The 12,608-nt window shown below is 42.7% G+C and overlaps 2 protein-coding genes across 23 annotated transcripts in view; one reads left to right on the forward strand and one right to left on the reverse strand.

Moving 5' to 3' along the window:
* LOC145510122 (uncharacterized) overlaps positions 1-12,608 on the forward strand; it is an 838,825-nt gene that overhangs the window by 819,278 nt on the left and 6,939 nt on the right. For all 3 annotated transcript variants that reach the window (XR_014056718.1, XR_014056721.1, XM_081500527.1), the window contains 2 exons: positions 378-647; positions 1,746-1,839. Coding sequence is in view for 1 of the 3 variants with exons in the window: in XM_081500527.1 (XP_081356653.1) it covers positions 585-647; positions 1,746-1,839 (157 nt within the window). In the remaining 2 variants the exon portion in view is untranslated. The remainder of the gene's footprint in view (positions 1-377; positions 648-1,745; positions 1,840-12,608) is intronic.
* The window catches only part of EBF1 (EBF transcription factor 1), a 427,626-nt gene that overhangs the window by 9,264 nt on the left and 405,754 nt on the right, over positions 1-12,608 (reverse strand). For 13 of the 20 annotated variants that reach the window (XM_081500503.1, XM_081500502.1, XM_081500500.1 and 10 more), the window contains 4 exons: positions 7,622-7,687; positions 6,502-6,679; positions 5,653-5,832; positions 1,338-1,532 (listed from right to left, as the gene is read on the reverse strand). In XM_081500503.1, the coding sequence (XP_081356629.1) occupies positions 1,338-1,532; positions 5,653-5,832; positions 6,502-6,679; positions 7,622-7,687 (619 nt within the window). Of the gene's footprint in view, positions 1-948; positions 1,017-1,337; positions 1,533-5,652; positions 5,833-6,501; positions 6,680-7,621; positions 7,688-12,608 lie in introns of those variants that run through there. The other 7 variants (XM_081500506.1, XM_081500504.1, XM_081500511.1 and 4 more) reach the window with 4 other exon arrangements.

The raw sequence follows: 12,608 nt of genomic DNA on the forward strand, positions 1-12,608 counted from the left end.
ATGTGTATAGATGTATAAAGAAACAGACAATAAGAAACAAGACTGCCTTCTTGACTGCTCTCGACCTCCATGGCTGAGCTCTGTCAGTGAAGATGGGCAAGCCGGCCACTGAAAGGAAGGTTCTGTGGGGCACTGGGTTGGGGCACAGACCCTGAAGCTTTATTTTCATCCCCTCTGTTTCTGCCTATGCCTCTGGGAAAGTGTTTTCTCTAGTGATGCCTGCGTTTTACCCTCTGTACAAGGGAGACCATAACTGTCCTTGTGTTTCATCAGGAAGTTGTGAGCATTAAATAAGATAAAGCAGGCGCAGTGCTTAGCACTGGTCAGTGCTCAAAGAATGGCAACTGATGATTTTATTGATCTTACTTCCCTGCCAGCTGCCTTAGGAATCCTGGATGCATCCTGTTTACCCACTCTGAGTAGTATAGTGCTTGGAAGATAGAGCAGGAGATAGAACTTTGGAGCCAGAGTTTGAAGCCAGCCTCTGCCACCTACCATTGTCTCCAAGTCAAGCCATTCCCTAACCTCACTAGTCTTTTGCTTTCTCGCCTATAAAATCTGTGGACCGATCCCACAGTCCCACCATGGGAAAGGAAGGAGGCCGTGCAGCTCAATACCCCAACTCAGTGCCAGCACTTAAGGAGAAGGTAAGAAATGGTAGACCCGTTTTAAAAGGTTCCTTTTTTCTCAATGAATAGAAAGGTCCCCTAAAATCTTGGTGACTCTTATTTTCCAGATTCCATGAGGGGGAGGAAATCAAACAATTTTAATACGAACCAGGGTCCTCCAGTGGCACTTTGGGCTTTCTGGTTCCCAGTAGTAGTAAACCTTGGGTGTTTGGTCTAAGATGGTGTAACCTCAGGGCCCTAACTGTGCCGTCACACCCCCTCCCCGTGATCAGCCCCACAAGTGTTCATGCTGACACAGGCAACAGGAAGGGAACCTACTTCAGGAGAGGGCCAGTCCCAGGAGAGACCCTGCAATGGAGAACTTGCTAGAGTCCACAAAAGACTGATCTGATTATGGCGACCACAGGGAATGAGAGAAGAAAGAGATACGATGACATTAGTAAGTGGCGACAGTATTTCTCAAGGAAATCTAGGGCCTGAGCAGAACTGCTGGAGTTGGAAGAACTGCTCAGCCAACTCCAGCAGAGGTGGGATATGGCGGGCCTGGGGCCAGGTCCGACAAGGGCGAACACACAGGAACAGAAGAGCTGGGGGCAGACAGGGGCAGGCAAGCCCAAGGCTGAGCCCCGAGCAGCAGCGCGTCTGCTGCAGGCCCTGGGAAGGTGAGTCAGGGCATCTGGTCGGCCTCGGGTGGGGCCTGGGGCTTACCTTGCAGACTGTTCCCGTTGGTGCTGGTGCAGGTGGGAGGTGGGGAGGTCTGGGGTCTGACGACAGGCGCAAAAGCACTCTTCTGTTTCACGGCGGAGACCATGTTGGCTGGTGAGAAGGAGAAGATGCCGGAGGAGCTGCTGCAATTGGAGGGGAGGCTTGTGGAGGAGGCCATGGTGGGGCTGGATGGCACGACTAAGGGGCAAGGGGAAAAGAAAAATCAGCGCTTCACCTGGCATCCCGACACACAGCCTCTCAGCTCCACCCTGACGCCCACCCCACTCAGGCCACTCTTCTAGCACGAGCCTTCCCTGAACTCTCAGGGTCTTGTCAGCTTTCGTCATTTGGTACCTGGCATGTGTTTCCTTTTGTTGGTGGTGACCGTGATCTTCTGTGTGTTTATTGTAGGCCGACTATGTGCCAGGCAGTATGCTAGAGCATCTCAGGCCAGGAGGCAAGAGTGTTCTCACAAAGGGAATAGTATCACATAATAGCTTCAATGGTAAGTATGGCCCACTCTGGGGAGTTGGGGAAGGGAAACCAAAGAAGGTTTCATGGTGGAGGTGTCAAAGGAAGTATTTCAGGTAGGGCCTATACTGAGGTTCTAGCGAAGGGTCTGCGGATACAAGAGACAGGAGGTGGCCAGACTGAGAAGGTGTGGTCACTAGTGGAAGGAGAGGTATGAGGAAGAAGAGTGAGTTGAAGGGAATGCCAGGATTCTAATTTAAGGCACTAATGAATGGATGGCAGTATGTGTGTCCATTGTCTCCCCATGAAGCTACTACAGCTTCCTGAAGTGTACGTGTATGAGTGTCAGTCATGTCTGACTCTTCAGGACCCCAAGGGCTGTAGCCCACCAGGCTCCTCTGCCCATGGGGATTTCCCAGTCAAGAAGAGGCCATTTCCTCCTCCAGGGGATCTTCCCAATGCAGGGATTGAACTGGAATCTTGAGTCACCTGCATTGGCAGGTGGAGTCTTTACCACTGAGCCACCTGGGAAGCCCTCTTGAAGGATATGACTATATCTCCATGTTCCACAACACAGATAGAGGTAGGTAGAAGGCCAGATGGATAAATAATCCACCACGTGCTTTCTGAGTGACTAATGAGGGACTACAAGTCAAAGTTCCAAATCCTTTCTACCTCCTGCAGAACTGTACAGAGATGCATGCGTGTGAGCTAATAAGCAGCAGGATCGAAGCTTTATGTAAATACAGTCTGGGAGTGGTGGGGATGTGGATTATCAATGACAGGAGAGCTCTAGTGACTCAAAGAGAGAGACAACCTAGCTGCTTGAGGGATATCAAAGAGGGTGAGTGATGCAGGTCCTCTCCACCTGGCCTTTCATCTTTCACTAGTTGCTAGTCATCTCAGGTCACTTTAGGAAATAGATACTGTACACACGAAAGCCCTCTACACTCAGGACTTAGGGCCATCACACACCCACCTTCCATTTCCTCTGTACCCCAGGGAAAAGTATGAGTCCTGTCCAATGATTTTCAGGCACTTAATTCAAATTCTAGGTACTTCCTCCTCACTGTATTATTTTCCACATTATGTAATAAACATTCTATATTGCTATGTCACCTGCAGGAATCATCACATCTTTTCCATCTATGTCAATAGCCAAGCAAGCTTAACTTGGGACCTATTACATCCTTTTTACACCTGAGCAAACCAAGCGAGTTGAGACTCAGAAAACAGTCCAGTGACTTGCCCCAGTGAGTGAACTGAAAGGTGAGGCCCGGAACCACACCGCAGTGCAGGGCTCTGTCTATGAGGCTGCCCTGCAAAGCAAACAGATCACCAGGGGACAGGCCCCTTCCCAGGAGCACATCACAGTCCAAATCCCTGAGTAAGTGGCCTCCCCCTCAACCTCCTGGCTTTGGAAACTTAGGGAAGAGCTTATCAAGTCAGTCACAGACAGCAGTTGCCATCAGGGGGAATGACCTCTTCTAATCAGCCCTCAGCACTACACAACCCAAACGCACTGGATGTTTTATGGAGCAGAACAGGGAGCCGCCATCCTCAGGATTTTCACAAACATTTTCTAAACTGTACTTTTTCTTTTAATGAGACCAGCATTTTTATACATCTCTTAGGATTTGTAAATGTGAAAATGCGCTCAATAATAACACCCATTTAAATTGCAAAACTCCTGCACTGGAGGTTTGATTTTTAAATATTCGTAGACTTGAAATCCTGCTGGTTCACTGAGGAAGGCAATTAATCTCGTTGGCAAATGCGATCATTATGTGTATTTAGAGGTGGGGAGTTTGAGGGGGGCCTTAACAGAGGAAGGGGTGAAATATAGTCAAGCAGTTCCATTTGTTATAACATTATTAGTTATCAGCCACCACACCAGAAAGGGTGTTCACCAGTGGAATGTCTTATTTTATTTTTTATTCTGTTTGGAATTTTTCAACATGAGTGGTTTATGAATAATTAAATATTGTGGAGGCAAAAATTCAAATCAGCTGGGCTTTTTGTTTATTGTTTTATTTGCATTTATGCAGATAAAACCATCCCATCTGAGAGCCTATTTGAGAATTTAATACTATATTTGTGAGCACTGAGGAAATCAATTAATGGAAATTAAATGTTGGAAGTTTCACAGTCTGACAGATGCAATCTCAGGCTCAGGTCGCTGGGTGTCTGCACAGGCTTAGGAAGACAGAGCAATCCAAGGCCCTAAATTGAATTGCTACCATATAGCAATTAGGTTATTGATTTAATTAAGAATGCCACCTTTTAATTTTCAGGTCATGATTGAAACCTTTTCTGATTGAGTAGAAACGAGAACACTGAAATGATAGATTTGTGAGGAACAATCTTTTGATGAATCAAAATCTAATGTGAAACTGGCCCCAAACATTGATGCTTCAGCAGACAGATGTAATATATGCAGATTATTAGGGAGAATTTTAAATGTACAACAAGCTGCTGATTCCAAACAGATCAAGTAGAAATAAAGAAATACAGAAGTTTAGCTCACTCTGAGCCTACAAATTCAGCCGAAAGGTAAATGGCACTAAGTATTACTTTCAAAAGTTAATTTCTTGCAAAGGCCAAGAATGAGCTTTCCTCTTTCAACAGCCTAGCGCACACTGCATTTCCACTGTCAGAGAAAGCATCATTTTCAGTATTTTAAGCTGAGACTCTCATTTTTTTAAAAATCATACCATTCTTTCATTTAACAACACAGTTTCTATCAGCTCACAAAATTCTAAGAGCTTAGAATTATCATACACCAGAAAAGCCACCCACACTGCCCAAGATGAACTTGGTTTTCTATGTAAAAATCCTCAGAGGGCAATCAAGAGACAGTAGAGACATAGCTCATGACATTTTATATGTAAAGACGCCAGTTCTCTGAGGTTCTTTAGATGCAATCACAACATTGGACCAAAAAAAAAAAAAAAAAATCCTTTAACTTCAGCTTATTTAAGACAGGGACAAGTCACAAAAGAACAATTTCTTGTGTATATTTTTTCATCATGCCAAATTTTGGGGAAAAATAAAGTGTGTTTTTTGGTTTGAATGTTTGGTTTTTTCCTTTGTACATATTAAACACAAAGGGGATAAAATCTAAACATTAAAAGAATAAAGGAGAGGGCCTTCCCTGGTGGCCTAGTGGCTAAGACTATATGCTCCCAATGCAGGGGGCCCACGTTCGATCTCTGGTCAGGGAACTAGATCCTACATGCCACAACTAACACCCAGTGCAGCCAATTAAATAAATATCTTTAAAAATAAAAGATTTTGAGGTTTAAATAGTCATTACCATGCTAAACTACTAGCACAACTTAACATTATCATTCTATCATTATGATTATTACCGAGATTTACTGACTGCATCTCCCATGGGCTGAGCATTAGGACAAGCTTATTACATGCATTCTTTTATCCAAATCTCACAACAACTGTGTGGGAGGGAGAGTGGGTTCCTTCCCCATTTTACAGATAAGAAAACTGAGGTTTAGAGAGGAGATGAACCTGCTCAGGGCCACCAGTCAGTGACTGGTAGAAGAGTCAGACCCAGCTCCATCTGACTGGAAGCTTGGGTTCTCACAATGACCTCACACTGCTACTCTGGTTGCAGGCAAGCTCTGCTAGAGAGACGGGAGAACGATGAGCAAGGAGGGCAGAGATTCCTGCTGGAGACAGTGCTGCCTTGGGTCCCATCACCTGGGTCCACACCTGGCAGGGCGGGACCCTCAGACAGGGCAGACCTGCACAGTGAGCCAACACAGCACAGCGCCCAGGTTTTGAAGCAAAAAATGTGCAGAAACACAGGACACACATCTTTACTTACTGGCGTAGGGTGAGTTGGCAGCTGAGCCATTGAGGAAGGTAGGGGAGCCGCCCAAATTGGACATGGCAGCAGTGCCGTATCCGTTCATACTTGTGGTGACCGAGTTATAGTTGGTCTGCTGGGGAGTGGTGCTCGGCACATACCCATGTGGTGACACGCTGCTTGAGTTGCGGGTGAAACCTGAGAGGAGGGGGCGAAAGCAAGGATGAGGGTGGCATTCAGGTGGGTGGTGGGCCTGGGAGCTTGGGGGAAAGGAGGTCTCTTGTGTCTTGCCCCCTCACTACATCCCGAAGGGAAGGGGCCGAGTGATTCATGGGTGGGTTGGTGGTGCTAGCTCTGTGATTAAAATGGGAAGCGAGTGAAAGACACATTTCTCAGGAGATCATAAATACTCAGTGGGCCCGTGAGAAGTGGCAATGCAGGACCTATAAATTATCATTTTGGAACAGAAATAAATCCCAATCCGAGAGATGTGCCCTGGAGGTAACAGGTTCCTACTCCCTGGGTGAGGGTGATAGGCTCTGGCCCCTCCAGAACTTCAATTCCAACCCTCTTTGGGACCTGTCATTCATGGTTTACAGTGAAAAGTCAAATGCAGAGATGGCTAAATGCATGGATCCTTTCTAGCCACCCCACTGACACCAGATTACCAGACATGATGGCTAGAACCAAAAGTCTACAATAATATCTGATACACACAGACCTAGGAATCCCCGTTTTTTTTTGGGGGGGGGGAATTGTAAAAAATAAACACTTTTGTGTCAAATAAATGGGGAGGGGTAGCTTGAGGTTGGGAAGGGGCAAGGAAATCAGCGGGGGTGGGGGTGGGGACAAGGGCGGGCTCCTGACCCTGATTGGTGGCCTGCGACGCCTCGGAGACATTCACGGCCAGTTGTCCACTGAAGGAATTCACGCCCATCATTCCCGCATGGACCGAGGTGTTCGTGAGGGCCGGCAGCTGGCTATGGTTGCGAGGGACACTGTACAGAGCCTCTGCGATGTCAGCCGCTCTCTTCAGAATAATCTCCTGAAAAGTAATAGGAACATCCCGTTTAACTGCCCCCGTCACATTCCTGGGAGTACCACATCTCAAGTGTTTACTGCAGGCTGCGCTCAGGGCTTTCCATGATTAACTGCACTAACTTCTGCAACCTTCTTAACAAACCTGTGTGTTCAGTCTCATCATCATCAAGCCCATACCTCAGATGGGCCAACTGAGGCTTAGAGAGGCGAAGACCTCACTTAAGGACACTTACCTCCTTAAGGACAGAGCCGGGCTGCATAACTCTGTGTGACTTTGACAGCCCATTAACTCAGCCAGCCCTCCATACTACCTCGCAGTATGGGGCTTCCCTTCCCCACCAGTAACACAGAAAACTCTGGGGTCACTCTCTCACACACACACAGGCACGTGTGCCTTGAAACTCATCTCCCTGGATGAAGTTAAGGGAAGGTTTACATGACAACTTGTCTCCTTGAGTATTAGTAGGGCTGTGTCCCTTGGACACCGACCGATTCAAGTGACTCAAGAAAGGAAGGATTATCTCAGACTTGTAGTTTCCTGAGCAAGTTGAATCAGAAACATGGAGAAGCAGACAATGTTCAGGCCTTGTTACACTTTTTAGGAGAAGAAATTAAGCCCCCCTTCTCCTCCTAAATTTTCTCGAAAACCTGAGAGGAATAAAATTGAGCACCAGTAACTCTCTTCTTCAATGATAACTATATTCCCACAGGAGATTCCTTTTAAATCAAGTACCTTTTCTCGTAAGAAAAATTATTCCCTAGAAAAGGCAATAAAAGATTTACAAAAGAAGAGAGAAGAACTGAATGCCTTTGCAACATGTTAGGCCTGAACGACTTATACTCTGAACTCATGAAAGAGCTTTTATAATCTTCATGCTTTTTCATTCTAACAAGGACTCTGGGAGCTTCAGCTGAATGTGGAAAGTTCGAGACCCAGCAGGCTCACCTGGTTGTTGTGTGGCATTCCATAGAGCGCTTCCACCAGATCTGCAGCCCTTTTGAGTATCACTTCCTGTCAAGGAGAAAAGCAGATACAGTCCTCTGAGTGAAGGCAGGATGTCATTATCTTTTCACATGATCATGTTCTACTTTCCCTCTCGCCATCCTTTGCCAACACACTGCTTTAAAGGCAGTGGGTTTGGGGAACTCCAGAATGGTGTTAAATCACCAATTTATCCCTGTTCATATACACACTTAATCAAGTCAAAAGGTGAGCATCATTGGTACTGCAAGATAAAATACATCACTCAATAGTCTGCCATAAGCACGATAAAGCACTCATATGTTTATTGCCGAATACAATTGCAAGGTCATTTACTAGATTACTACGATCGATGTCAGTTGGTGCATGTTATGAATCCCTAAGATGTGTTTATTTTGCACTTAATTGCTTATTCCAGGAACCATGACCTTATCAGACAGGTCATTTTCAAGAGATTTCCAATCAGTCTTCAGCTACTAAGAAGCATGTGGCATTAGACTCCACTTGTATATCTCCCTTGTGTGGCAGAGTCATGAGATCAGGGGGTGATGTGCTGTTTTGTCAGAGGTTCTTACAAAAGAATTCTCCTGCCCCCAGAAGCTCCCTCTGCACCAATTTTCATGACTGGCAGAGTCTGCTTCTTTTATAGCAATTCTTTGCTATTTCAGTATTGTTTGTCATTTTCCCCAATTGTTCATTCATCCTCCTCCCAGGTGTTATGCTCTGCTGTTCACTCCAGTTGAAGAAAAAATGTCTCCTTTCATTTAGGTGGACTTCCATATTTAGCTAGCATGTATGTTTCTAATAATATAGGGCATTCTACAAAAATATGTGTGGTGGTAATTTTTTTCATTCCAACCACAAGAAATTGTTCCTTTATTCAGCCCCAATTTTCTGAAGATTCATTTATACTGCAATGTGAAAAGAAAAGCTAAGCTTGATACATATAAAATGGAGATTTATCAGAGAACCAAACATGAAGGCATGGTATGATTATCAGAGGTGATTTGCAAGAAGATATGTTTACATTTTTTTTTTTTTTTTTGGCTGTGGGTAAAGTTTCAAAAAGAAGTTTAACTTTAAACATTTTACACAATAGATTTCTGCATGGAGAAGCAGTGCTGTTCAATTTTCACATACTGCAGACACTGATCACAAAATAGGGATATAATTACATTCATTTTGCTGTCACCATAGCCTCTTCAAAAATTCCTGAACAACTCTTGAAATGACAAGCTTTTAGATACATATTAGCATTTTTCAATTTTAAATTCTCTATAATATAAGATAAAATAGTTGTCATACTGCAGTAACTACTTATGACATATATAATGTCCTAAATTCAAAAATGAGATAGAGGGGTTTTCAGTTCTCAATAAACATTTATGCATGCTTTAAGCTGCTGCTATACCCCATTTACAAAACAGTTCTGTTATTTTTCAGATAAGGAGTGAAAAACATTATATAATCAATTGGGTTTGAATCAATCCATCTGAAATAATTTCTTTATTTTTTAATGCAAGCTACAAGATAATCTACCACATTTTTGTTTGCAGTGCTGTCTGACCATAGCAATTAATAATTTACTATGGTATGGGCACAGTAAACCCTATCCCCAGATCAAATTCAGCCTGTACTGCTTTCATTAAAACCTCACGGCTTTATCTGGCTCTTTGAAAAGATTCAAACAAAACAGGGTCAAGTTAGTTTTTAAACTAAAAGTCTATAGACTTTATATATATATAGTATATAGTTTATATACTAAAAGGTCTATATTCATTTATTTCTTCAAATGAATATTTATGTCATTGTTTAGGCTTGGCAAGGAGAGCATTTTTCTTTCTTCTCATTTTAGGGAAAAAAAATACAAGACTCCTGTTTGTCAAAAGCAAGATGAGGTGCAGTTAGAACCTGCATTTGTGAACTTCAATCTTGGAACAGTATCATTGAGGATTTAAAGCAGTGCTTAATTTAATTAATTTCACAGGACCAGGGAGGAAGCAAGTTCCAATAAACTCCAGTATCTTTGAAGTTCTCGTACCTGAAAAATTCCAATTATCAGGGTAGGCTATATATTTTAAACTGATATATTTTTAGTGATAACAGGTTTTGATGATGTAATTCACTTGTTTCTTTTTCTCCTTACTCAATGCCCAGAGGTCTCATCTGCATTCAACCCCCTGAAAGTGAAACATGTGAACCTCACTTCCTAGAGTTGCCTCCTCCTTCAATCCATGGAGCCAGGACACGCTTTCCACTAGGCACATTACTGTAGTTGGGTCAGCAGCTCAGCATTGCTTCAGACTAGCAGTCTTGAGGACAGTGAACCCAATGTCATGTCCTGAAAGTGACTCTCTTAAATGGTATCTTGCCTATTTTAAAGTGTCCTTCATCGTGGTATCAACTTTAGGGCTTAAGGGGGAGATGACTTTTGGCTCAGCTTGGCCAATGTGATTCAGCTTCTATTAGTTATTTCTGCAAATGGGAAGGAGAAAGGAAATGTCTGGGTCCTCTATGAGTTAGTGCCACGAACCTGCAAGGTGCTTGGATTTCGGTGACCAGAAAATTGCTCTCACCTCCATGTCATTAGGCTCCCAGTGAACTAGCCCCCAAGCGTGTTTGTGTTGGGGATCTAATATATTGCCTTTCAATCAGAGCTGAGAACCACTGAACACACAGACAGAACATGACGAGCAGGTCAGGAAAGCAATAAAGATTTTACAGAGCTGTCCAAGGTGCTAAATTTACTCAATAATGGGTTTGGCACCATAGTGTTAACCTCTCATTTACTACCAGTTTGAGGGACTAAATTGAAGTAGCTGACTTCATTTACCTTGAAATGTATATTTTATGACATTATGTAAGTAGATTGAAAGGGCACTGCAGTTTTAACAATTTAAAGGCTAAAGCATGTTTAAGATGAAACTTGAATATTTATTGTATATTGCACTTAAAGTATATAGAATGTTAAAATGTATTGATTAAATTTGTAAAAGGCATTATAAAAATGACAGGTAGTATAAAAGATGTATGCCTTTTAAAATCAAATTGATAATATATGCTATCTCTTCGGTGGTCACAAGTGTAATTTTTTTTGCAGTTTTTATATGGTAATTTGAAAAATCTGTAATTTCACATTAGGAAATGATTGAGCCTGGAATGTTAAAAAAAGAGAGAGAGAAATTCCCCATAAGGGGAAGAGCTGGATGTTTCATATAATCTTTTGTCTCTGAAATTGTTCCTAAAGTCTTATTTTTTGTGACATCGTATAAGGATCCTTCCATTCTAATATGCAATTTTAATATTTCTGAAAAGAAAAAGCATTTGACTAGTACTAATATCTAATTTTTCAAAGCATTTATTTGTCAGGAGAGATTTTCTCTTCTCTTCTTAATGTTTAAGACGACTCCCTGCTTGCAGTTTAAAACATGAGGGTAGAGATTAGACTCTTCCAAGATAATTAATCCTATCCTTGGATTAAAAAAATACATATCCCATTGGGCAATTAAGAAGACAAATACTAGTACCCTAAATATTGAAAAGCCCCAGAGTCTCCTTATAGAGGTAATGCTTATTCTCCAACCTATATCCTGAGTCAGACTATTTTTCTTTTCATAAGTTTGGACTTATTCTCTCTTAAAGACATAGTAAATGTTTACTCTTTAAAAACAACAACAACTTTTTACTGACCTATTTCCTTTCACAATCAAAACTTGTCTTTACCTGCCTTGCTATGACCATTGATTGATGATTATGTGAATGGGATTCTGGAGGGGAAAAATGGATAAGCTATACTAAATCTGTTTAGAGTTAGTAGAAACACTGGAGAGATTCAAGGAAGAGTCAAGTATAATTGTCATAAGTTTTGCTATGTTTTGGAAACTTAGTGATAAAAATGCCAAATGGGCTAAAAATACAGTGAGGAGATGCGGCTTTACTTCCCATGTTGCAACCCAGTCAAGTAGCAAATAATTTTTAAACTTCCTGTTCCCAAGTAGTTGCACACCAACATTCCTCTCCACCACCTTTCAGGCACCCTATCTTTCCAGAATTAAGGTACAGCGTTCCTAGGAGGTTGCAAAAGATCTCCACCCCTCTTTATTCAACCTCCTCTCCCTATACATCTGAAGAACTGCTCTCTAATCTGGGCTAACTAGACGTCCTCAGTCTAGAAGGAACATGCTGGACCCCTTCCTATCTCCAAACCATCACTCATTTGCTCTTACTTCATCTGGAACACTGGCTTCAGTCTGTGTCCATTTGCAATGCCTTCGCATCCTATAGAGCCTGGTAATGAATGTGGTATTGGTGGTGGTGGTAGAGTAATGGAAAAGAGAACTGTTGTGTTTGGAAAGGGAGACTTGAACTCATTCAGTCCTCATGGTGAGACTCTGTATCACCATTTGGCAGACAAGGAGACTGAGACTCAGAGAGGCCCATCAATTTGCCCTGAGGTCACACAGCTAATGAATGTCTGAGCAGGGATTCAATCTCAGTCCTGTTACACATCAGAGCCTGAACTCTTCATACTTACACTATCCTATCAGAACTAATTCCACCTTCACTGAGACTCCAGCTTCTAACCTCTCTCATTCCTCTGAAACACAGTGCTGACTGCCCTATCCAGAGCCACACAGAAGTAGATTCTGTAGGGTCATTTTGTTCTGCTCTTAAGTGTGCGAGTCTTCAACTTCCAACAACTAGACTGTAGGTAATTTGAGGTCATGGCTATGTCTTAATCGCCTTCTCTAAGCCCCTAGCACTATGTTTAGCAAACCACAGCCCTTGAGAAATTCTTATTGAAGAGTTGATTCTAAAATAGGTACTGATTTTTAAAAGTATGTGCTTAATTTATATGAGGAAATGACCAAGTCATATATTTGGCATAGTTTATAAAAGCAGAAGACTTAAATTTGGTGCCCCATTTGGCTCTAGACTTTTTAATCCAATA

The sequence above is a fragment of the Giraffa tippelskirchi genome, chromosome 6, assembly GCF_054371585.1.
Source record: "Giraffa tippelskirchi isolate mGirTip1 chromosome 6, T2T-mGirTip1v1.2.pri, whole genome shotgun sequence".
Classification (NCBI taxonomy): domain Eukaryota; kingdom Metazoa; phylum Chordata; class Mammalia; order Artiodactyla; family Giraffidae; genus Giraffa; species Giraffa tippelskirchi.